The sequence below is a fragment of the Carassius carassius genome, chromosome 10 (assembly GCF_963082965.1).
Source record: "Carassius carassius chromosome 10, fCarCar2.1, whole genome shotgun sequence".
NCBI lineage: Eukaryota > Metazoa > Chordata > Actinopteri > Cypriniformes > Cyprinidae > Carassius > Carassius carassius.
In genome coordinates this window covers 4,332,917-4,360,276 of record NC_081764.1, presented here as the reverse complement: position 1 = coordinate 4,360,276, position 27,360 = coordinate 4,332,917, and the positions used below count along the sequence as shown (strand labels likewise).

The 27,360-nt window shown below is 42.3% G+C and overlaps 1 protein-coding gene across 9 annotated transcripts in view; it reads right to left on the bottom strand.

Moving 5' to 3' along the window:
* LOC132151564 (receptor-type tyrosine-protein phosphatase T-like) overlaps positions 1-27,360 on the bottom strand; it is a 280,272-nt gene that overhangs the window by 20,021 nt on the left and 232,891 nt on the right. For all 9 annotated transcript variants that reach the window (XM_059559752.1, XM_059559755.1, XM_059559756.1 and 6 more), the window contains 5 exons: positions 25,171-25,258; positions 12,243-12,319; positions 10,621-10,657; positions 9,358-9,455; positions 8,220-8,336 (listed from right to left, as the gene is read on the bottom strand). In XM_059559752.1, coding sequence (XP_059415735.1) covers positions 8,220-8,336; positions 9,358-9,455; positions 10,621-10,657; positions 12,243-12,319; positions 25,171-25,258 — 417 coding nt within the window. The remainder of the gene's footprint in view (positions 1-8,219; positions 8,337-9,357; positions 9,456-10,620; positions 10,658-12,242; positions 12,320-25,170; positions 25,259-27,360) is intronic.

The following is a 27,360-nucleotide window of genomic DNA, read 5'->3' as shown; positions in this document are numbered from 1 at the left end:
TTTGTGAGTGTATAAAGTTTAAATACCATGATTCCATGGGAAAAGCATTATGGACAGCAAAACAACTTTTAGAATTTTGTGATCTTCCCTAAAATTAGTGCAGAAAATATGATGAAATGTCAGTCAGGGCCTTATGGTCAGTGTCTGAACCACTGCACAACTACACATGTGGTTCGATCTGTGTGAGTCTTGAAGCTTTTCAGACACCGTGTTGTGTTATAGTACATTCCCCCATTACTTCCTTACTAACACTTAATGCTCTGATAAGCTTTTAATTATAATTTGGGATTGAGAGCGCCATAATCCGTGCCTGGAGGTGCTGATACCACCAAGTGAGGACCTGTGTAGCCGTTTAATGCAGCTTGTGTGTGTGTGTCTAGAGTGTGTGTGTACCTAAGCTGCTATAGATAGCTGAAAAAAAAAAATCAAGACTCTCTGATGTCCAGCAATTGAAATCCATGAATGCAATCCATACCTAGACACATAAGGACACTCAAAAATGATCTTAAAGGAAAATGCCACAGTTTTTCCATATTCCACTATGTTCTTCCCTCAAATTAGACAAGTTGAAATGTACCTCTCCCGTCTCAGTGTGTGCACTCAATCACTGTAGCGCGCAGCGCCACTATGCTAGCGTTTAGCTTAGCACCATTCATTCCTTAGGATCCAAACAGCGATGAATTCAGAAGCTACCAAACACTTCCATGTTTTTTCCCTATTTAAAGACGGTTAAATTAATAGTCACACGAGTAAGTATGGTGACACAAAACATACTTTTTTTTTAAACTTTTTTTCCTAAGTGGATAAAAATATGACTATAATGTATGGCAGAGGAGCACTCAGGAGTGATGATATTACTGTTTCGAGGTCGAAGTGCTGCGAAGTGCTCTTCCGCCATATTAAAGTTATCATTTTTTATCCACTTAGAAAATGGCCACTGTTTATTTTGTGTCACCATATTTACTTGTGTAACTACTCATGTAACCGTCTTTAAATAGGGAAAACATGGAAGTGTTTGGTGGCCCATCCCTGTTTGAATCCTAAGGAATGAATGGTGCTAAGCTAAATGCTAGCATAATGGCGCCACACGCTACAGTGATTGAGTGCACGCACTGAGACAGGAGAGGTATGTTTCAACTCAGTTGAGGAAAGAACATAGTGGAATATGGAAAAACGGTGGCGTTTTCCTTTAAGGAAGAGTTACCCAATCCATCTAAAGCTGAATATTAATAACACATTTGACCATGATACTCTTGAAATCTAGAATACTGCAGTATGTGGGATTTGTGTCACAGACCTCTCCAAGAGGAACATGTAAATAAATAAATACATTTTTTTCAATTAAAGAAAATTGGGAGGGGGTGTCCTTAATTGTGGCACGATGCAAAAACAAACAAACAAACAAATACCCTTAAATGGTCCTTAAATTTGGGTTAATTTCCTAATGTAAATATCATTTAGAAAATATAATATATACATAACACACTAAATAAATAAATATACAATTTATATTAAATAATTAAAAAAAAAAATGTTTGTTTGTTTGTTTTGGGGAAGAAATGTGTCCCAGACATGTTTTCATTAAATTTAAGAAGATTTTTCCTTTTCTCTCGAGAAATATCTGAGAATCAGGAGACTTAAGTAAAAGTCCCTGTTTTATATCCATTTGATCTCATTGCTGTCTAAGAGAAACCAGAAAACATCTCTAGTCATTTTCTGCTCCCACTCAATATGAAGCACAACTATGGGCTGAGAGAAGGATGTACCCTAACAACTCTCTTTCAAAGTTGAGGAAGCGTTTGAAAGGCAGCAGCCTCGTGAGACAGATGGATTGAGTGATTTAAGAAAGTTGCTGATGACATGCTGTTCCATACACATTCTCCCCCTCAAAAACGTCTCACAAACACTAATTTCTCCCACTTTCAAAGCTTCCCTACATCTGTTCCGTTTGGATTAAAACACTCAACAACAAAACTCTACCCGCTCCTAAGAGCTTTTTTTGCCATTTGCTTTTTTTTGCAAAATATTGTCTGTTGGTTTACGTTAAGATCTCATAAAGTTTGTTTGTTAGAACATTGTGGTTGTGCTTTTAAAATTTATGCATGATCTGCCATCAAGCTGTTCATGTATGATAAGAACAATACAAGTGATTGAGTGAGAGATGCATTATGGGCTTTAACACAAGCTGATGGTTCATATGGTATGGATGAACATGAGACTAAACAAAGAGATGCATGCAGAGAATGCTAAAAAGTCTATTTTTAATGTACTTGAGAAACATATATATATATATATATATATATATATATATATATATATATATATAAAACTCGTTTTAAAATAATACAATTTAAAAAAAAAATACTTGCATATGTAGTATATATACAGTATGTGTGTATGCACATATGTAAGGGTACATTTTTCAAAATTGAGATTTATACATTATGTGAAATAAATAATCATTCCATTGATGTATGGTTTGTTATGGACAATATTTGGCTGAAATACAACTATTTGAAAATCTGGAATCTGACAGTGCAAATAAATACAAATATTTAGAAAATCACCTTTAAAGTTGTCCAGATAAAGACTGTAGCAATGCATATTACTAATCAAACATTAAGTTTTGATATATTTACAGTTTTTGATATATTTACAGTTGGAAATTTACAAAATATCTTCATTCAACATGATCTTTATTTAATATCCTAATGATTTTTGGCATAAAAGAAAAATCAGTCATTTTGACCCATACAATGTATTTTTGGCTGTTTAGATCGACTTAAGACTGGTTTTGTGCTCCATGGTCACATATATGTATCATACGTGTTTTTATTTTTTCCTAATTTATAAAATGATTTTATTGTTATTTGTTTTTATTTTTAACATTATTTTTTATTTTCAATAAATACTCTTAAATCATTTATAAAACATTTATTATTAAATGGCTCTGTGGAATACTTGATTCCGATTGGTCAGTTGCGACAACCTGTAAAAGCTGATAACGCAGGCTCATCCGGGTAATTGAAATCAGCACTATATGCTCTCTAAGAACAGTTCTCTTAGGAGAGCTATCTCGTACTGCGTTGTAGCTAAGACGCTACGGGAAAAGTCTCTTTTCACGAAATACTGAAGCAAAAAATTATCCTTAATTTTGTATTTTTGTAAAGCGCATTTGCAGCAGTACACAGCCATAGGTGAGACGGCTCATTCGCTCATTGGCTTGTTCTGCGGCAACTGCACAGCCTATCGAGCGCAGGCTGATGCAACATCAGACCAATAAGGGCGCTTCGCGCCCTTCTTGCCACTTCCCGCTGAAACGGGTGTGGCCCAACCTATAAAAGGAGCTCGAAAAGGCTGACTCACCTGATTTTTCATCTCTTCAGCGAAGCTCACGCATCGCTGGATCATGGAGGAAGCAAGCGCCGTCTGAGAAAGCATATCAGCAGGACGAGCCATTCTGAAGCTGCTGGCATCGCCGCCTTCCACTAGCGTTCCTGCTGCGCTATCCGGCGCCTATATCCTTTCAATTCTGTTATATCCAGCTGTTCTTTATGTGTGTGTGTGTTCGCCCTGCGACACACACTCGTAAAAGAGCTCGCGTCCTTTTTAAGATGCCTTCCTGTGGCTCGTCAGAGCCCCACTCAGCGAGGGAGACCGGTACGTCATCTGTGTCTCCTGCCTGGGTGAAGATCATGCAGCGCTCGCGCTCGCTGACGGCGGATGCCCCCACTCCGAGCTGTTGCCATGGTGACTCTGAGGACTCGCCTGGCCTTTTTCTCTGAGCCTGCATTCTCCGCTGCGCTTCCGGAACCGTCTTCAGCTCAACCGAGCTCGCCGGTTCGCCCTGCTTCACCGCCCCCCCCTGCATCGCTTCCCGGTGGGCAGCGCCCGCTGTTTGCCGGTGCGTCGTCCGAGGAAGTCGATCTCAGGGCCGCGTCGGGGGAAGAGGACACGCGCTCTCTGCTAGCTTCGGGCAGTGAGGGCTGGGCGAGCTCCGAGGATCTCGCGCCTTCTGCTCAGAAGCCCAGCAGACGAGCTGACATCGGGAAGGAGCCGGGGCGAATGCTCGCGTTGGCCGCGACGAGTCTCGGCCGCGAGTGGTTTGCACCAGCGCCCTCCCTCTCGTTCCCGGCTGGATGGTATTTCCCTTTCGGATGAGCGTACTTCTCAAAGCCCGCCTCATTTCTTCCTGAGCTTCACGAAGAGGTGGTGAAGGCTTGGAACGCTCCATATTCAGCGCGAACTCGTTCGTCTGTCTCACTAGCATTCTCCACACTGATGATGCTAAAAAACAGGAACTACCAGTCACTTCCGCCGGTGGAACAGGCGATAGCGACGCACCTTTGTCCGCCCTCTGCTGGACGGCGGCAAAAGCGGTGTTGCCATCTAAAGCCTGCTGTGTGACGCTGCTGCTGCACTACTCGCGATGGCTGCTTCATCGAAGCGCAGGTGTACGAGTTCCGCTGTGGCCAAGCTCTCACCCAAGCGCGCCACTGTTTCAGTTCCAGGAATTGTGACTGTCTCAGCGTTTTCTGTAACGCGCAAGCCTGCACAGTTGCTTTTCAGCTTTTCAGCGCGCGTCGAAACTACGGTCAAAACAGAAGTAGCACACATACTTCGGGCCGAAATATCAAAACTGTTGAGCAAAGGGGCTGTAGATCCTGTGTCTCAAGCTCAAAGCGAGGGGGGGCTGTACAGCAGATACTTTCTGGTGCCCAAGAGAGACGGGGGTCTCAGGCCCATACTGGATCTAAGACAGCTGAACAAGGCATTGATGAAACGCAGTTTCAAAATGCTTACGACCAGGAAACTCTTCGCGCAGATTCGCAGAGGGGACTGGTTCATGTCAATAGATCTGAGGGACGCGTATTTTCAAATACAGATAGCGTCAAACCACAGGCGATATTTGAGATTCGCCTTCGAGGGCCAGGCATACCAGTTTACAGTCCTCCGTGGCTCCTCGTACGTTTACGAGGTGCATGGATGCAGCGCTCGCTCCTCTCAGACTCAGAGGCATGCGAGTGCTGGATTATTTGGACGACTGGCTGGTTCTGGCCCGATCACGAGCGGAGCTCGTGGACCACAGGGCCATTTTACTCGATCACCTCGAGAAGCTCGGCCTCAGTGTCAATTGGGCGAAGAGTTCGCTGAACCCCAGTCAGACGATTCTGTTTCTGGGTATAGTTCTGAACTCGTGTTCCATGATGGCACGGCTGTCACCACAGCGCGTGATGGGCATTCAGCGCCCAGCGAAGCGACCGTGTCGCTCAAACACTGTAAGAAGATGCTGGGCCTCATGGCCTTAGCATCTCCGGCTCTGCAGCTGGGCCTGCTCCGCATGCGCCCCCTGCAGTTCTGGCTGAAGACGCGGGTGCCGCGCAGAGCGTGGGCGTCTGGCCGGCGGCATCTCACAGCTCTGGCACCTTGGACAGTGAACGGCTGGTACCGGTCAGGTGTAAGCCTGGGGACTTCCCCGAATGTGAAGATGGTGTCGACGGACGCCTCCACTTCGGGATGGGGAGTGCTGCTCGAGGGCAGACCGTCCTTTGGCCTATGGTCAGAACGGGAAAAGCTCCATCATATCAACTGTCTGGAAATGCTGGCAGTGGAGAACACGCTGATGCGCTTTTGTCCCCAAATCAAGGATCACCACGTCTTAGTCCGTTCGGGCAACATGTCTGTGGTGTCCTACATAAATCGCCAGGGCGGTCTCGGGTCCTGAAACCTGTACAGGCTAGCGGAACGCCTCATGGTTTGGGCTCAGCGCAACGTGCGTTCGCTGAGGGCAGTGCATGTGCCTGGGCTACAGAATCTGGGTCCAGACAGGCTGTCCAGAGGCAATGTTCCTACGGGCGAATGGTCTCTACACCCGCAAACAGTCCGGCTGTTTTGGGAGAGATTTGGCAGGGCGGAGGTGGACCTCTTCGCATCCCACGAAAACGCTCACTGCCCTGCGTTCTTTTCCAAGAACGAAAGCGCGCTGTCACGGGAATGGCCGTGCTGCCCGCTTTATGCTTTCCCTCCCGTCTCCCTCCTTCCGCAGGTGATAGAACGGGTGAGAGAAACGAGATGTTCAATACTGCTTGTAGCACCTCTTTGGATGAACCAACCATGGTTCCCAGATTTGATGCAGTTAGCAGATATCGCCCCATGGCCGGTACTGTTGAGGAGGGACCTCCTCTCGCAGGCCAGGGGCTCGATTTGGCACCCTCAACCGGAGTTGTGGTCCCTCCATGTGTGGGCGCTCAACGATTACCCGCTGATCTCGCAGTGGGAGTGCTAAATACCATCACTCAGGCTAGAGCTCCGTCGTCACGACGTCTGTATGCCTCGAAGTGGTCGGTGTTCTCCAGCTGGTGCACAGCTCGAGGTTATTCATCCCTTAGTTGTGAGGTGATGGAGGTCCTCTCCTTCCTACAGGAGCTGTTGGATAAGGGCAGAGCCCCATGAAGGCCTTGAAGGGTCCCCCTTTTGAGCCTATCCAATCGGTTAGCCTTCAGCATCTGTCGTTCAAGACAGTATTCTTGTTGGCTCTCGCTTCGATGAAGCGTGTGGGTGATTTGCACGCACTCTCGGTGAGCCAGTCGTTCTTGGAGTTTGGGCCCAATGACTCAAGGGTCATACTCAAACCTAGGCACGGTTATGTGCCGAAATCCCTCAACACACCATTTCGGGCTCAGGTTATTGCCCTGTCTGCCCTGCCGGTGTCAGGAGAGGATAGAGCCTCGAGTCTTCTTTGCCCTGTCAGGGTTTTAAGAGCTTATGTGTCTCGCTCTGTTGCCTTTCGGCGGAGCAAGCAAGGCTGCTGTCGGTATAGTCGAATCAGGGCCCTGAGGGGAATTCTGAGTTCACGAGCACTATGCGCTGCCGACTGTTATATGGGCAGTATTGCGTAAGACCCACATTGCCACATTGGTCAGGCCTTGCCTCGGCTGTGTGATGTCATATTGCCGCATCTACGGATGCTGCTAGATATGGGACGGAGGGCTTTCCCCCTTTCTGTCTTGGACTCTCTGTGAGTCCCTCAGGTGACTGTGCACTGTAAATCCTGGGCGTTGCTTCAGATTTATTGGTGTGATCCCTGCGCGCACGGCGTTTTACATTGGGTTCCCGTAGCGTCTTAGCTAAGACGCAGTACGAGAGAGCTCTCGTAAGAGAACGTACTCGGTTACTAAACGTAACCTCGGTTCTCTCTAGAAGAGCGAACGAGTACTGCGTTCTCTGCCGTGCATACGATTCACTCTGGTTCGCTTCGGCGATGAAATAAATCAGGTGAGTCAGCCTTTTCGAGCTCCTTTTATAGGTTGGGCCACACCCGTTTCAGCGGGAAGTGGCAAGAAGTTTTATTGGTCTGATGTTGCATCAGCCTGCGCTCGATAGGCTGTGCAGTTGCCACAGAACAAGCCAATGAGCGAACGAGCCGTCTCGCCTATGGCTGTGCACTGCTGCAAATGCGCTTTACAAAAATACAAAATTAAGGATAATTTTTTGCTTCAGTATTTCGTGAAAAGAGACTTTTCCCGTAGCGTCTTAGCTAAGACGCAGTACTCGTTCGCTCTTCTAGAGAGAACCGAGGTTACGCTTAGTAACCGAGTACGTTTTTCTTGGTGAAAGCTTTGCGTTTGTTTAGCTAAAAAAATATAAAAACTCAGTTCAATAATATGTGTACAATTATTGAATTATGTCTTCCTGGTACAAACGCAGCTGCTGCTATTTTGCCACGATTGTTTAGTACACTGTAATGGATTAGGAGATATAACTAACAAACTGGCAAGATTTTAAAACATTTTCATCTTAAATCAATACTTTTTATTGCCTCAATTATGTGATGTCATGTAATAAGTGGTTTGACTGCACTCTTTCCCTTACATGTCCATCTAGTTTGAACTTGCCGTTTGCTAGCAACTCTTTTCTTTGCGGAAGCTTTGCGTTTAAATATTTCAACTCAAATCAATATTTTGTGTCTAATTATTTACTTATGTGGCAAGTAGCCATGTAATAATTGGGATAATGTACATCCAGCCGGTTGTTATCACAGAATAACCCCCTTTGGGGTCATACAAGACCTCAGCTGGCTGGATATACATGATCTCTTACATTACATATAGACATATTACATGGAATTTTAGCATGTACACTGATACAAGGAAACTGAGAACACTCAAGCAATGAACTGAGACATTTCACATTAATGTAGATGGAGAATGGGGTTTTACCTTCTGAACAGTAAAAGTCCTGATCACATATTCTGCAAGAGGCTCCGTTTCAATCAGTGTCACTTTAATGTCTCCATACAGCTCGGTCTCATCAGGCCAATACCGGACACATTTCACCTTAATGGACACATAGGAACCCACACATACACATAATTACACAACATCTGCATCTTAATTTCTCTGGGTATTGCTCTATTTTACAGCAAGGTCTAAGTCAAATTGGCATTTGCAGAAACTGTATTATTAAACAAGTCCCTGATGGCATTTTGAAAACACAGAGAGGTGTAATTGGCCACCTGTCAGACAGGATGCTATCTCTGAATGAACAACCCCTGTAGTCCGAATTCACTGGAGCCAATCAGTGAACACCTCTCAATTATACTCAATGTTACATCAAACTGCTCTCACTGGAGATATTGTGAAGGACCTGTGCACATTGTGCTCGATTTTAGGATGTCCTCCAAAATGCTTGAATCACTCGTTTAAAGTTTCCCTTGTATATAAAGCAATACTTATACTTTTTTTTTTGTTTGTTTTCATTTGCATTTATTTGATGGGTCAATCTCATGAGTTCTTGTATATATATGTATATATTATATGTACATATGTATATATGTATATATTTTGTGAGATTCACCAAAGTGGTTTAGACCCTTAAAAATAAAGGTTAAAAAAGTTTTCACAGATATGCCATAGAAGAATGCTTTTTTTTTTAAAGCAAAATTAAATGTGTTCTTCACACTATTTTTTTTTATTGTGAAGAACATTTTAATAATTTAAATAAACTTTTTCCACTATAAAGAACCATGGATGATAAGGGTTCTTCATTGAACCATAGATGCCAATAAGGAACCTTTATGTTTTGAGAGTTTACAGAGCATCTAAGATTTGGGAATGGAACCAAAAACTTTGACTGTGCTTGCTATTTTCTATTCTTTGAGATGTGGAAACTAATTGCACATTTGCATGGATTTCTTGTTAGATGTTATTTCCAACGCCCACCTCACAGATTTATATGTGCACTCCATTTAACCAGGAGAGCATAGTTAAATGTGTAGCAATTGGAGGAGCGCTTCGTAAATAACATTCTTAATCCGGTGATATTTATTAAGGAAAGAGATAATTACAAGAACCATACCCTGCCCACTTCCACCAGGTTGGTTACCATGACGATACTGGCAGAATTCTCTTGCCAAATCATCCTCCAGAAATCCCTCACAGTTTCCTGCATGGGCCCTACAGGAGAGGAGGAGGTACAAATTTAGAAGATCACGCAACACTAACAAAACAACTAGAAATAAGATGCAATGTTTGCTTATGGATTCACAGACGGTCCCCGAGGGAGAGAGCATCGCAGACCACACTAGTATATCATGGGTTCTTCTTTCTTTTGAAGATGGATGACCAATGCAGGTTAAAAAACCTAAAGTACTTAGTATTGTAAGTTTACAGTATATTTTTATTCATTATTTGTTTGATTTGCACTAATAGTAATATTGCAGTATTATTATTATTAGTGGCTTATGAAAATGCAAGTGGAAAGAGATGTTGGCTTGTTCAAGATGTAGATGAGTTTCTTCATCAGAGCAGATTTGGAAAGATTTAGCTCACCAATGGATCCTCTGCAGTGAATGGGCGCCGTCAGAATGAGAGTCCAAACAGCTGGTTAAAATTTCACAATGATCCACAAGTAATTGTGGATTATAATGTTCTGATGAAGAAATAAACTCATCTACACCTTGGATGGCCTGAGGGTGAGTACATTTTCAGCAAATGTTCTTTTTGAACTGTTCTTTATGGTGTGAGCATACATTTTTACTAAAAAATCGTTCAATCCTAAAAAAAATTCCCCCCCATCCTACAGTAAAGCTATACATAAACTAGCGAACAACACTAACAACTGGAAAACAATAACAACTAAATACACTGAGATGAAGGGGGTGACATCTTTTTAAATATGAAATATTAATAACAATTTATATTTCTAGCAGAGCTATGCTGATATTTAGCAGTGCTTACTTTAAATAAAAACAAACAGGATCTCAAATAGGGTGACATTCAACTTAATTTGCAAACATTTTACCCTAATACAACCAATAAAGCTAAAAACAACCTCATTTATAAATCAGAAGCATATGAAGTGCAAAATGAATTCACTAGACTATAAAACTGCATGCACAAACAATGTGACTCAGCATATCTCACAGATGCATGTTGGAAACCAGAAAAGCTACTGTAGACTTGTACTGTGAAACTACTTTTAGTTAGCATTCAAAAGCCAACATATAGTCTAATTAATCATACTTTATATTTTCGATACGATGTGTAGATTGTGTTCATGTCAGAAGATGACTTCTGGTTTTTCTGATGCTGTGCATTTGTTATGTGTTTTGTTAATTACCTTGTGTGGCTATGTAGTGCCTTGGTCTGTGGTAGCCCTGGGAAACAGAATGAAAAAGGAGGATGAAAATTATTCAAATGAAACAAATTTTTATACCTGCACAAACAGCATGCAACAATGAACTTGCTTAAAGTAAACTTAGTTTGAATCCAATTCATTCAATGAGACATCATAATTTCACCTTTCTGACACCTTGGGTTCATTCGCATTTTAACCACTGTGAAACAAATTGGTGACCAATGTAGCCTTGCTCATGTCAGGCTTTAAAGCACTGCTGTGGTTTATGACCGGGGTCTGTGGTATGACGGAGCTGGTAATTGTTTTATCATCAGAAATGAGATTGGGTGGCCTGATTATAGCTGCTGCGGGGAGAAAAGCCTTGCGCTGAAGCATACCCACATGTGTTTATGTCCCATTTTGTAATAATCACAATCATATTGACTGTGTCATTGTGGTGTTTAGATCAAGTTAGTGGATTTGGAGCAGCCAAGGAAGCACTTTCATTTGAGCTCTCGCTCGCTGTGGACATGGAGCATTTGCTAGAGTAATTTGCAGAAATCCCCTGTATCATTCATTCGTTATAAGCAAGGCTCTCAGGTGCGTGTCACATAAATATTGCATTAATCTATTAAGCCCTTCTTTGACAGCAAAGACTGAAGTTTTAAGGTGGTTACACAATACACAGAATTTAAAGGTCATTAAGTTAACATTTTATTTTAAGGACCAATTCTCACCATTAACTAGTTTGCTTATTAGCATGCATATTACTACCATATTGGCTGTTTATTAGTACTTAGAAAGCACATATTAGTATCCTTATTCTGTATGACCATATTTTAGATCCTAGTCCATACCAACTAACTATTAATAAGCAGAAAATTAGGAGTTTGTTCACGGAAAACTCTTAGTTAACAGTGAACATGTCTTCCTTATTCTAAAGTGTTACTGTCATAAATACTATGTTCAAACTTTCAGATCATTATTTCTTAATCAGTATGCGAAGCTTGTTTTAGTTTAGTATAGGAAAATATACACTAGCATTCTAAAGTGTAAGGTTGGCAAGACTTTTGAATGTATTTTAAAAGAAGTCACTTATGCTCACTAAAGCTACATTTATTTGATTAGAAATATAATAAATAGAGTACAATTTTGAAATATTTTTATAATAAAAAAAACTGTTTGAATATATTTTAAAATGTAATTTATTCCCAGCAATGCGAAGCAGAATTTTCAGCATCATTACTCCATTCTTCAGTCACATGATCCTTCAGAAATCATTCTAATATGATGATTTGGTGATCAAGAAAAAGTCCTTATTAATATCAATGTTTAAAACAGTTATGCTGCCTAATATTCTTGTGGGAACGTATATTTATTGTTATTATTATTATTATTACATTATTACAGAATTATTATTATTATTTTTTATTATCAAATGTCTTTATTGTCACTTTTTTATTAGTTCAATGCATCCTTGCCAAATAAAAGTAATGAATTATATTTTTTATAATAAAAACCATATTAAAAAAGTATATTCCTAAATATACACATTAAAATTAACATATTTGAATTTCTTAAAAAGAAAGAAAGATGTGTATGTATATATAATGTGTCATACTCACGTCTATATAGTTGGCGTTTATGTAGTCAGAGTGGGGGTCTCCCTCCAGCAGCTGCAGTCGGACACGAGTGTGATCGTCTGTGGGATCAAATATTCACAGAAGAGCCGGTCTAAAGTTACACATACACTTTAAAGGGGAGCTATATATGCATGAGCTGGCCAGGAAACAATGGCACTGCATTGTACTGTACTGTATGCACAATGTCATTTTCCCAAGCAAGAGTTTTGTGTGGGAAATAAATTTGGACAGAGAAAAATCACAAACTCTACAAACATTTCTGCTAATTTGCAGTTGTAAAACCTCAACATTACTTTCTGCATAAGGAAGACAATTACAATTTTTTTTTTAAATATCTATAATGATGAGAAACAGTTCTTAAAAAAGTTCTTGTTTCTAAGCAACTCAAGTCTGGGTGCTCCAAGTTCAGCATTGCACTCTAGGAATTGACAATAAGAATCCGACCATTTTCCCATCCAACAAAGTGGATGTACAGTTGGCTAATGATGTAATTGATGTAATTACTCCAGCACCACCAATCTTCATCTCTCTTCGCTATAAATACTTCACTATAAACACTTTTAGCTTGGGTACCAAGTCTTTCCACCCTTGAAAGGTAAAGTTGCATGTCTTGGCAATTATGACAACACTTCTGGAAAAGTGGAAGAAGGTGGAAACGGAAAGAGAGGAGGGGTAGAGGAAAGGTCTGACACTAGCTCCGCAAACCCGTGTGGCGCTCTGCTTTGATCACATGGAGAATGCAAATGTGCAGTTGAGGCATGTCGACTCCAAGCCAGCGGATGTTCTCTGATGGCAGGCAGCTCCGCAGAATCCCTCCTGATTTCTCTCCGTCTTTTGTTCCAAGGAGAAGTGAGTCCATGTCTTAAGTTGCAAGTGGGTCGTGAAGGTTGTTTACTTTTGGACAGCCCCTCCTTCCTGTCCAAACCTGCAGTGTTTCTTATTCTGTCTGCTCAAAATTCACCAACTTATTTTTTTTTTACTTCAGACTTTATTTGCTGCTCCTCTCTTGCTCACCTCACAAACATCAGCTGTCTTTCACCAGTGCTTGGTCTGTCTGCTGACCTCTCTGCTCCCTAAATGGGAATATGCGCGAGTGAAGCAGAAAAGAGGGAAATAGAGGGATGCTGAAAGAGAGCGAGAGAGAGACGGGGCTAATTAGACGCCACTGAGTCAGTTGTCATAACAGCAAGTGCTCGGCAGGGATCTTCTCCGCAGTGAGGGGCCAGACACAAAGCTCTAATTGGGAGAGAATGACCAGACTACAGAAGAGTGCCGTGATGCATTGGTACAGCAGTTCTGAGTCAGCCTGTAAAACTATCCAGATGTCTGGGTGACCTGTTTAGACACGTATGACAAACGTTACAGTGACATGATGATTAGTAGGGTTTGCCTCAAAGTTGTCTTAATTCTGCACTGTATGCGGAACAGACATGAGTTGGTGATTCCTCATGTCATGCAGTTAAATGAGCATAGGTGTGCCAATACTTTTCTACTTGGTTAGAGTTACTTTTCTATGCTTAGACTGTTTTCTACTGGGGACATGAGTCATATTGAGCTGCTTTTTTGACTTGGGCCAGTAAGCAACCACCCAGAACACTTAAGCAATCTAGCCCTAGAAATCACCTAAGCAAACATTTAGCAACGCCACAGCAACCACCCAGGACATCCAAGTAAATCTCAGCAATGTCCTTGCAACCACCTACAACACTGTAACAACCACACATATGCTGAACACACACACACACACACACACACACACACACACGCGCACACACACACACACACACACACACACACAAACACACACACACACACACACACACACACACACAAAACTTTGTTTTACAATTAATTTTATTTTTTACATTAATTGAAAAAAAAAATGTAGGCTACTAAAGAAATATAAGCTGTTTTTATGTGAAATTATTTTGTTTTTCATAAATTATTTTCAGACTTGAGCAGACTTAATCACATAACATTACAAAAGAATAGTCGCAGTATCAGTAGTGAAGGAGGATTTTCGGTTTGTCCCGCAACTCACTTGAAGAAGTTCAAGCAAATGGAAACACCATATACTACACAGCAATCATCCTTAATTGAAGAAATGTGGCAAAACATCTCTGGAGAGAACCTCATATTATTAAAATCGAAAGTGCTTTCCATATTTGGATCGACACAGGCTACATTTTGAACGCACATTTTCTGCAATGTCACGCGTCAGGTCATGCTCCCGTGCGCGTCTTCCAGATTGCATCGTGAAGCCTCTTATACTTTCTGCGTCCGCGAGTCCGCTATGGACCGCTAGGTAGGCGTGACATAAAAATCGCCATCGGAGACTGTGTGCCAAAGCTCTGAGCAGACGACTGCGGGGACAGGTGCGCGTGGTCAATAGGCTTCAAAAGCATAATTGCACATGTTCAGGCAGTGTGAAGAAGCCCATTGCCAATCGAACCTGTGCAATCCGTCAATAAAGAATATGATAGCGATGTGCAATAATTCTAGGCAATTTTTTGTTCACATGTTTGTTGCAGAGACCATCAGCGTGCGCTTTCGGAAGTATAAATGGAAGAAGTCGGCGTCCGCGCTTGCCGCGTCCACGTCTGGATTGCTCATGCGGAAAGTATAACACAGGCTTTATTATCGCAACTTCATTGTGCTGTTACTGCATCGTGCCGATTTTAACAAAAATGTTTAGCTCCCGACAGAATCAGGTGTTTTATTTATGGGGAGTATAATTATTTATTTATTTCAATGAATCTAATAGATTAACTATCATAATATTTAGGCTATAATACTATAAATGGTTTGTATTGGTGACGTAATGTGTAAATTATATGCTGCGGCCCACGAGACTTGTACTTGGACCATAATACGGCCCGGTGGAAAAAAAGGTTGAGAACCACTGGCTTAAAGGGTTTCAGGTGCTTTGTCGACGTTGATGCCACCTTCTCATAAAAAGTCAGAGGTATGGAAGCATTTTAGATTTCGTAAGCAAGACGACGTTAGTGTTGTGGACAAGAACAAAGAATTTTTCATCTTGCATCAAACTTGTATTTATTTAACATAATTGTATGTATTTGAAAATTAGAGATTGGTTCTGTTTTAATGTACCCAAGTGTACCTAAAATAAAAGAGTTTAATATACAGGTTTGTGGCTCTTAATTTCTTTTTATTAATTACCCAATTGTAAACTTATGTTCACTATTCTTTTTTATACATATAGTATTTGTATTAAATCTATATTCATTGACTTGAATCGAGAATCGAGTATAGAAAATAGAATCGAGAATCGAAATCGAAAATCAAATCGAGAATCGAAATCGAATTGATTTGAGAGCTTGTGAATCGAAATCGAATCGATTTGAGAGCTTGTGTATCAATACCCAGCCCTATGCAACATCCTCAGCAACCACAAAGAACACCACAGCAACCCCAAAGCAACACACACAACCACCCAGAGTACAGCAACAGGTGCACTGCAACACCCTAGCAACCACAACTCCACAACTCAGAACACCCTAGCAACTGCATAGAATCACCCTAGCAACACCCATATCAACACCCACCACCCAGAACTTCCTATCAGCTGCATAGTAACACCCTAGAAACCCCATATCAACACCAACACCCCAAAACACAGTAACTGCATAGCAACACCCTGGCTAGCATATCAACGACCACAACTCAGAACAGCCTAGCAACTGCATTGCTACACCCTAGAAACCATCCAGAACAATCTAGTAGCCCCATAACAACATCCTAGCAACTATCCAGAACACCCTTGAAACCACATGGCAACAAATTAGTACACACCCAGAAACATATATATATTGATATTGATAACCAGCATGACTGCAGCTTTTTAACAAAAAGATTCCAATATATTTTACATTATTCAAATGAAATCAAGCACTGAAACATTTTAAGAAGTGTGTGAATTGGAAAAACAAATATGCTGAAAATGAATGAATGACAAAGAAAGAAATTCAGTTATATAGAAGAAGCATCTGCAAAAAACTTCTGCACAAGCTTTTCTCCAAACTAACCTTTCCTTTCTGAGCCATTTTTGCAATGACTTTTAGGGTCACTAAGATATTTTAGTGCCATGAAATTCAATCATTTTTAAACTCATCACAGTTTCCAAATACTTTCTAATTATGCAATCATTAAACAACAACAACAGTAAAAACAAACAAACAAACAAAAAACAACACATGCAGCTTTAGGCTAAAATCTCAGACATAGTGGATCTCAGGTGCAGTGATAACATTAAAAATCCTCCATCATTTTGTATCTTATCCTAAAAGTAAATACCAAAAAGAACAACTTGGTACTTTTGTCTGTTTAACAGTACTGCCTTCAAATTGTCAGCAGTCTATATTAATCAGCGCTCTCAAGCTTTTGTCCTCGCCGCTGCTCTTCTATATAACCTCAGTGTGTTGTCAGCTGGCCCCAGTGCATTATACACCTGAACAGCCTATTAAATCCCTGCTTGGCAGAAAAGAGGTTCTAGTGTCAAATGGGCCGAGTACTGTCACACACACACCTCGTGGCGTGAGAGCAATGCACTCTAATCCAGTTTAATCCATTTCCATCCGCTCTGGGATAAGACGCTTTGCTCATGAAGTCTACCTGAGAGGGGTTTAGAAAGAAGCAGAAGTGTTTATGCGAACGCATGAGCTTTGAGAGCTTGGTGTCAGGACAAGTGTCATCCTAATCTGAAAGGGATTCATTTGGGAGGGTTTATTTGCACCAACGGCAATAAAAAGGATCTATTTTTCAACATATGCAAGGATTCTTATTAAATAAATGAATTTCCATCTTTTATACGCAACATTTTGTAAGGAAGTGATCCCTTTAGTTTATATAATTAGATAAAGGATACAAACATCACTCTCTCAATTAGTTTTTTATAGGCAGTAATGGGATTTAATGGAGGTCAAATGCATGGAGACTTTTGCTGGCCTTTTCCACTTTTTGAATGTTTCTATTTAGAAGTCTCACGAAAACTTTTGATTTCACCAGTCAAAAGTGGAATTTCAATATAAACATTTCTCATCAAAATTAAAATGTTGATTCTTGAATAAAGCATAACAGCTTTTCTGAGCTATGAAAGAGCAACCTCTAAATATTGATGATGTCTAAATCGACTAATCATTTTAATGTAAATGATGTATGAATCTGACTGTGTGTTTATTCTTGGTTAAGAGCATTAATCGATGATGATAAACAAACAAAAGCGAGTGTGTAATACACTACACAGCTCATGTGAATGCTAATACTCCAGCTTTGGTCAATACATCAGAGGAGAATTTTTTTCCGCAAAGACTTCAAGGCAAACTGACAATTCTGGCAGAACTACGTGAAGGGAATAAATGTCAGAATTTGAGGAACTCAGAGAGAAGAAATGAGAAGGTGTCTTCATCCAGACACACAGATCCATGCATTCAGAGCACTTAAAAGACCAAGACACACTTTCCTTTGTGTTTGGACTAATGAAAATGAACAACCTGGATATTTATAATTCAGAAGGTGCCTTACCTTGCATATTTTAACCTCAGATCCACAAAGGCATTGATACTAACAGATTAAAATTAGTGACAGTTTGGATAATGGGCCAATGTGTGTTGGTTATCCATTGGGGGTTTCATCCCTTTTCATTGGATGGTTGTGTTACATGAATTGCATCATGTGAGAATTTTATGAATTTAGTTGAAATTGCCATCTGCACTACAAGTAGAGCTAATAAATAAAGTGACAACAAAAAGAACACAAAATAGATATTTTGAAGAACTTTGGGGTACAAACAACATCGGACCCTATTCACTGCAACACTAAAACTTTTTATATCTTTTTTGGGACATATCATACAGATTTTGAACAATATGAAAGTGAGTAAATGACGACAGAACTCTTATTTTTGGGATATGCCTTTAACTATCCCACCTCATGATATCTAAGGTAACACTGAATGTATCCTTTGAGGACAAGGCAATCCCAGAATGCATTGTGACAAACTTAAAAAAATCAACTAAATCTCTCTCTCTCTCTTTCTCTCTCTCTATATATATATACACATAAGATGATATATATATATATATATATATATTTATATATATATATATATATTTATATATATATATATATATATATATATATATATATATATATATATATATATATATAATTAAACCTATAATTAAAAATGTATAATAATAAAAACTAATGATAGTTGTAACTGAATTGTGATGCCTACCTTAGTTTTATTTTTTATTTTCTTTATCTAAAGATTTGAGATTCATCAAATTCCTGTAAAAATACTATAATTTCAGGCAAGTACTTAAAGTCCTCTTTTAACAATCCATTTAAAACCTTCTGCTCTTTTTCTTTCTGTTGAGTTCTCTGTGATGTCATTGTCCTCTGCTTTGGGATAAAACCCATAGGTATGCTGTGACTCATCCGTTCCTACTCAGACCTGCTGCCAAAGCATTTCCTGCAATCTCAGTCCAAACAGAAAACACATCCGTCAAACAGCCTGCGCCAAATCATAGTATGCTCGCTATGTGCACATACCTCCCTCCCAACCATAATTGACGAAATATACTAATGAGGAATCATCTGGAAAAGATACAAAAATCTTAGCGTACACAGAGAAGCAGAAATTGGTTTTGATGGTGAGCAGAAGTAAATACGAGCCTTCTTCCTACTCCCCCACCCTCGTTCTCTGATATGTAAATGTTTGCCAATAACAGTTTATTTTGGGTGTAGAGTCTCGTGAATTATAGATGACCATATGGGCTTGAATGGCTGACACTGCCTGCTTAAACACTGAAGAGATGAGCAAGACTGGACAGATGTCTCTAATTGAAATGGCTTTCCTCTCCTATAAATTGTCAATGTTAATCAAGGGATGCATGGCCAATTTTGTTTGTGGGTTAATTTTTTTCTTGGCTCAGTATGTAAGACATCGTTCCAATTTAGGGTGGTTAAACTATCATTCACATAATGAAATGCTTCACAAAACAATGCCCTCCTTTGACTGATTGACTTGAGATTTTTCAGTTACTTAAAAACCCATTATCCAAGTCCAAATGCAATTCATTTGGTTATATTAAATTTAGCCATGAGTTAAAGCTATATATATATATATATATTGGAGAGTTTTTGCACTGCTCTTCTAGAAAACTTAAGAATGTTTAGGTGCCTTTAAGCAGTCATCTAACTAAAAACTAAATGCTACACATTACTATAGGTTAATGTCACAGTTGCAAGCAAAGTACCACCCTAGGGAACTGGTGTTAAATAAAGGAGACATCTCCTTTATCTCCATTTTTCACATTTTTTCACAAAAAATCCTTTGTACTGATGAACAGCCTGATGGACAGTTCCCCTTCGAGGGAACATCGAACTGCGTCGAACAACACTTTGGGGGGAAGCCCCTCAGCGTAGCGCCTCTGAAGTATGAATGAAACTGAGCCAATCTTGATTGGTGTTGCATCATGACGTAATGTGTGAAGGCATACGCGGAAGCTATAAAAAGGACGCCGGCACACAACAGAGACAGCTTTCTGTTCTTCAGCAAGCGCTCTCTGTCTTGTTTGTCTTATTTGGTGTTTTATTGTCTAATAGTCACAAGCATTATTATGGCGAGCAGTTTCACGAGGTGTGTGCATCCCTGTCCACGTTATATCACGGGTGGGGACACACACCGTATGTGTGTGCATTGTTTGGGAGTGCAGCATGCGCGGGCAGCTCTCGAGGGGGCTGCTTGCGAGAATTGTGAGAGATTGCCAATCCGTGTGCTGTGCTCCCGCCTGGCCATTTTCAGTGGGGATGGCCAGGCTTGCGAGCCCCGCTCTTCATGGGGCTCGCAGATGGATCTGGCGGGGGATCTCGAGACTGCCGAGACACACTCTCGCAATTCATCCGCCCCGCGGCTTCTTCCACACGAGTGGAGAGCCCGGTGCTTGAGCTGTCTACTTTCGAGGAAGTAGACGTGCTCAGCATCGAAGGCGGGGATTTTGGGCATGACTCGCCACCCTGTGTCCCCGCATATGAGGGGCTGGTGGAGGTTGTCTCTCATGCAGTGGCCCGTCTTAATATCAGTTGGCCACATGAGAAGCAGGAAACGCTTATTAAAAACAAGTTGGACGAGCGTTTCCTGCACATTCATCTCACGTGTCCAACCCCCCTGTGCGGTTATGGGATAAAAACCCCGGTGCTGCACACTAAACCGTGCCGTGATACATCTGCGTTAGTGGGCAGGGCTTATATGGCTGCGGGTCGGGCTGGCACTAGTCTGCATACAATGGCTGTACTGCAGGCGTACCAGGCCGACCTTCTTAAAGATATTGATGAGGGCGAGGGTCCAACTCCGGAAATTATTGCGGAGTTGAGGAAGGCTGCCTTCTGGCTTGTTCGGCGACTCAATTAATATCGTCGTCGACAGGTTTCAGGAGGCAAATAAACAGTCTGCAGCCTTCAAACAATACCTCCCTCGCCGCTCGAGGCCTAAGAAGCCTGCCCCAAGCGAGCAGCCGCAGCCATCCGCCAGCTCCTCCGCCTATAGACAGGTGCAAAAAGAGAGCGTCGCTTCTAGAGCCCCCCCCTCAGGTAGCCTGGGGGCATAGACGACGCTCTCAGCCGAAGCCTCAGCCGGGCAACCTGAGGGCCGTCCTGCAGGCGAAGAAGGCTTCAACGAAGAGGTCCTAGCCAGCCTAGGCCCTCTGCGGGCGGGCCCACCCATGGGGGAGCGATCGAGGTCGCCTCCTCCGCGGAGCCCGCAGGAAATCGATGTTGACTTCCCGCCGTTAAGTGCGCTTCGGGACGCATCGGTCTCCAGCGAACGCGCCCTGCACTGTCCGCCCCACAGGCTTGCGGCCAGGCAGCATTCGCGTCCGCACATCGAGAATCGTTCTTGGTCAAACCCTGCCGGAGATCCGCTTCGGGGGGACAAGAACGAATCCTGATTAATACCTGAGGCCAGCCTCGAGAGGCTGGTCCCCTTAGTAGAGTATTTTGATGCATGGAAAAATCTCACTAATATTTCTCCTTGGGCTCTGTGCACCATTCAAAAGGGGTACAGACTACAGTTCGGTTCCCGCCCACCAAAGTTCAATGGGGTGGTCTGGACTGTAGTCAACCCAGAGCAGAGTCGTGTGTTGGAGCAAGAAGTAAACTATCTGCTGGTAAAGGAGGCTATAGAATGTATTCCTCCTCCAGACAGGGAGTCCGGGTTCTACAGCCACTACTTCTTAGTTCCCAAGAAGGATGGGGGGTTGCGTCCAATAATAGATCTCAGGCACTTGAATCGGTCTCTGAGGAGATTCAGGTTCAAGATGCTCACTATTCCCATCATCGTGAACCAAATTCAATCCGAGGATTGGTTTGTCACGATAGATCTGAAGGACGCATACTTCCACATTTCCATCCTTCCGTCTCACAGGAAGTTCCTGAGGTTCGCCTTCGGGGGCGAGGCGTACCAATATCGGGTTCTTCCGTTTGGCCTAGCTCTCTCCCCTCGCACATTTACAAAATGTATGGATGCAGCTCTAGCACCGCTGAGGCTTCAGGGTCTCAGGGTTCTCAATTATATCGACGACTGGCTGATTCTAGCCCAGTCACAAGAGCTGGCAGTTTGGCATCGAGATGTTTTCCTTGCCCACATCCAGAGCCTGGGATTGAGACGCAACATGAAAAAGAGTGTGTTGGCACCAGCCCAGAGAACCACGTTCCTGGGAGTGGTGCGGGATTCAGTCACAATGCGGGCACAATTGTCTCCTGCACGGATTGAATCCATCCTGGCCACGGTGACCAGGATAAAGCTAGGCCAGGCCATCACTGTAAAACATTTACAGAGAGGGTTAGGTCTCATGGCAGCAGCATCCAATATCATTCCATTCGTTCTCCTGCACATGAGACCCTTGCAGTGGTGGTTGAAAACCAAGGGGTTCTCTCCGAGGGGAAACCAATTTCGCATGATCAGGGTTACGCGCAGATGCCTTCGTTCCTTATCTATGTGGAAGAGATCTCGGTTTCTGTCCCAAGGTCCCGTGCTGGGAGCGTTATGTCGCCGGAAAGCCGTCTCGACAGATGCCTCCCTCACGGGCTGGGGCGCGGTCATGGACGGCCGCTTAACGAGAGGTCTATGGCAGGACCATCATTCCTCCTGGCATATAAACTGCCTGGAAATGTTGGCGGTGTTCCGAGCTCTGAGGAGCTTCCTGCCGGATCCTGCCGGTCATCACATCCTTATGAGGGCGGACAATATGTCGGTGGTGGCCTATATAAACCATCAAGGGGGTCTGAGGTCTCGGCCTCTATGCAGACTGGCGCATCAGATCCTCTTGTGGTCCCAAGGGAAATTGTTGTCTCTCAGAGCAACATACATCCAAGGGAATCAGAATCAGGGAGCAGACATCCTGTCGAGGCAGGGGCTGAGGCCCGGGGAATGGAGACTCCATACCGAGGTGGTGGAGTCAATATGTCAGAGGTTCGGCCCAGTGGAAGTGGATTTATTCGTGTCTCGAGAGACGACTCACTGTCCACTGTGAATCTCCCTCACACATTCAGCCCCACTGGGGTTGGATGCCATGGTACAGACGTGGCCGAGGCTGCATGCCTTTCCCCCGATCGCTCTGCTTCCGGGAGTTCTAGAGAGGGTTCGTCGCAACGGCATCAGTTTATTATTGGTAGCCCCATTGTGGCCGGCCCGAGTATGGTTCTCAGATATAATATTACTCCTGGACGGCCCTCCATGGGAGCTTCCCATCAGGAGGGACCTGCTTACACAGGCAGAGGGCTCAATACTTCACCCTTGGCCCGAACTATGGAAACTGTGGGTCTGGCCCCTGAGGGGGCACAGTACTGAGAGGCCAGCCTGTCAGCAGGAGTAGTGGAGACCATACTCAGCTCTAGAGCTCCCTCCACGAGGAAATTGTACGGCCTAAAATGGAATGTTTTCACCGTTTGGTGCAGAGAGCGTGAGGTGGACCCAGTTAACTGCCCAGTGGCTTCAGTGCTGGAGTTCCTCCAAGATCGCTTCTCAGCTGGTCTTACCCTGTCCACTCTCAAGGTGTACATGGCTGCCATTTCGGCTTTCCACGCTCCTCTGAGTGATGGGCCTCTGGGGAGACAGCCGTTGGTCGTACGTTTCCTCTGTGGGGCTTGGAGGATGAGACCTGCGGCTCTTACCAGGGTTCCCACTTGGGACCTGGCGGTGGTTCTCGGAGGGTTGGTTGAGGCCCCCTTCGAACCGCTGGAGTCGGCTGAGGCCAAGAACCTTTCCCTTAAGGTGGCTTTCTTGTTGGCCATTACTTCTCTGAGGAGGGTAGGAGATCTCCAGGCACTCTCTATATCTAATGGGGCTTTTCATTCTCCACCTCACGTGACGGCGGATGAGGAGAGACTTCACTTGCTCTGCCCTGTCAGAGCTCTGAAAATATATATCCAGAGGTCCTCCTCATGGCGGAAGTCAGACCAGTTGTTAGTTTGTTTCGGCTCGCCCAAGAAGGGGCTTCCTGCTTCCAAACAGACCATTAGCAACTGGATTGTCCAAGCTATATCTATGGCCTACGAGGTGCGCGATTTGCCTTCACCTCTGGCCGTGAGGGCTCATTCTACCAGAGGCATGGCGTCCTCTAGAGCCCTCCTCTCAGGGGCCCCCATCCAGGAGGTCTGCGATGCAGCAGGATGGGCCACCCCTCACACTTTTATTAGATTCTACAGCCTGGACATTCCATCGACACCTGGTACCCTTGGGCTCTCGTCCTAAGTGGGCCTGTGCGCAGCTTCACACTCGGACAGGCAGGGCTCGTTGTGGCATAGTGGGTACTCGTTCGACGCAGTTCAATGTTCCCTCGAAGGGGAACGTCTCGGGTTACGACTGTAACCCTTGTTCCCCGAGAAGGGGAACGAGAACTGCGTCCCTTCGCCACACCTCCCCCTGCCTGGGAGCGCTTGCTTCATTACAGAAGCTGTCTCTGTTGTGTGCCGGTGTCCTTTTTATAGCTTCCGCGTATGCCGTCACACATTATGTCATGACGCAACACCAATCAAGATTGGCTCAGTTTCATTCATACTTCAGAAGCGCTACGCTGAGGGGCTTCCCCCCAAAGTGTCGTTCAAAGCAGTTCTCGTTCCCCTTCTCGGGAAACAAAGGTTACAGTCATAACCTGAGACGTTTTCATTAGCAACATGTATAATTAATGGGTTTAACTTATAGCAAATTCATCATAATACCCGCTGGCTGTGAGCGACTTACAGGCTATTTCATTTGGCCCAATGTTTCATCTCATTTTAAGAGCACCATGACAGAGACAACTAAATCTTGTAGAAGAAATATAATGTCAACAACCAGATATCATTTAATGGCGCAATATTAGCAAAATAATTACCAAAGTCTATCATGGTACTACTCTGGCAATAGCATCATGTTTTGACATCTTCAAAAGTATTCTTTGAAATATCTTGGTGTACCATGTACACATGGTATTTCCATGGTATATGAACATGGTGAAACAGGATTATGTTAAACTATGGTACTTTAAAATGTACAGAAATTCAAGTACCATGGTATTTAAATGTACCAATGTAGTAACATGGTAGTTTTTGGTACTTTTTGAATGAAGTGGTTCGGTACCGTGCACTTCTGTGAATTTTGGATGTGGTCTTACCTTAAACTTGTAAATACAAAGAATATGTTAAAGGAATGTCAAATGTATTATGATGTTACCATCGGATACCTCGCTGTAGCAGAGTACTTCCACAGTACTTTTTAAGCATAATGAAAAATACAGCCATTGGTGCGGCTGAGGTGTGAGGTGCAGTTATTAAGGTGAAAGAAACCCAGAATTTGATTTAGAAATTTTGTTAAATAATATTTAGGATTCTTTGTTGTTTCAGTACTCACAAGCGATGATGTTGCCGTAGCGATTCTTGTTGCGGTTTTCTTCCTTCTTGGCAGTTTCCCATGGTGCCGTTTGTCCCTCAGCCAGACCCTGGAATCAAATCAAGAATATTTTCTATAGATGTTTATCCATTAAAGAGACTGCTTTCACACATATACATATCATTACTGATAGCTAACATACAAGTTAAACTTTTCACACTTTTCAGAAATAACAGGCCAAGTTAGGTGCCTTTTGTCCCTTGATATCACTGAAAGACGTGTGTGTGTGTGTGTGTGTGTGTGTGTGGAAGGGTCTAATTGTAGACTTATCCTTTAGCCTTGGGTCAAAGACAAGACTCTGAAATGTCAAACAAGAGCACTGAATGGTGGCCACTTAAAGCAGCAGTGCAATCTTCATCCTGTCCAGCACACACAAGACAAGCCATTTACTGTGACAGATCTAAAGAAACAACAGTGGTCTGCAAAGGGTCTGCATTAAAGAAAGACTTGATGGACAAAGTGATTCAAAACAAGCACATTTTAAAGATGAATTGGAGGGGTGATGGTGCAATTTAGTGAAGGTCTATCTTTAAAAGACGTATCTATGAAAGAACAGCAACAGAAAATCGAGTTCATTCACAAACCTCATAATGTGTCTATTCTCTATTTGTTTTATTTTTTCCACTCGCAGAAAAAATATTCAAATTCATGTTAGAACATCCAAAGGATCATCAGAAAATTCATTAGATGTTCACAATGTAGTGTTATTGACATGAGCTTGCACACCGTCAGTCAAATAATTAATTATAAATTCAGTATCAGTTTGTAAAATTAAATGGGTTTAACTCATAGCAAATGACAGGCTACTTCATTCGGCCACTGTTTCATCTACCTTTAACAGTGACAACTGTATCTTTAGGAAAATATAATGTCAATAACTACATATCACATAATGAATTACATCTATAGTATGAATTGTATTCCACACATCCATCCAAGTATTGCTTTTTGGTACTTCTATTAATGCAGCAGCATACTGTATAAGTAAGTAATTAAATAAATAAATGATGTGTACTTAATCTAAAAGACATGAGTGAAAGACTGAAAGACGTGGCTAAAATGTATTCAAAAAGATAAAAACGAATCTCTTTTTATTTTCATCAAACAAAGGAGACAAAATGTTATTTTGGGCTGCTCTACATGCCTTTACAAGGCGAGCTTAAATGAGTGGCCAGATATCAAAAGATCAACTCCCCGAAATCAAAGCTTCACTGTTATAAGGATACATTCTCTGCCCGGTATTTTGGCAGAATCTGGCAACCATTCGCACACACTAGCTCCTCATTGCGGAAGATATGAAACACCAACAAACAAGCTGGAGTTTAGCGATCTACATGAAAGTCGTCCTTCAGCCGGTCTCTGTTCTGAGATCTCGACTGTATAGTTTGCGATTGTGTTTGCTGAATAAATGCACTTACTCAACTTCTGTTGTTTTAATAGAGAAATAGGTTATTGGAATTAGTGGAATAACTTGGAATTTCACTGTTATAATATTTTTCGTTTGTTTTAGCAGTTTAGCAGAGATTGCATAAGTCTTTGGTATTAATTTAAATAATAAAAAGCCTATAATAAATCAGTACATTAGATATTGTAAAATACACAATGCATTTTTCACATGACAACAATCATTACGATTATAATTTTGAGCAAAAATTATTTTGATCAGTTTAACCATTTTACAGCATGAAAACGCTCATAAATTTCATTGACTAAACAAAAACAGGACAAGGTTGACTAAATATGATAACTAAAATTATATTACTACATTTGAGTAAGACTAAGATTAAATGAAAAATGGCTGCCAAAGTTAATACTGCTGTACGGTTAATTAATAAGAATCTTATTTCTAAAATGTCAAGTTTTCATTGACTAAAACTAGACTAAAATGTTGAGACTTTTAGTCGACTAAAACTAAACAGGATAAGGTTGACTAAATATGATAAATTCATGGGAAGTCGTGGCCTAATGGTTAGAGAGTCGGACTCCCAATCGAAAGGTTGTGAGTTCGAGTCCCGGGCCGGCAGGAATTGTAGGTGGGGGGAGTGCATGTACAGTTCTCTCTCCACCTTCAATACCACGACTTAGGTGCCCTTGAGCAAGGCATCGAACCCCCAACTGCTCCCTGGGCGCCGCAGCATAAATGGCTGCCCA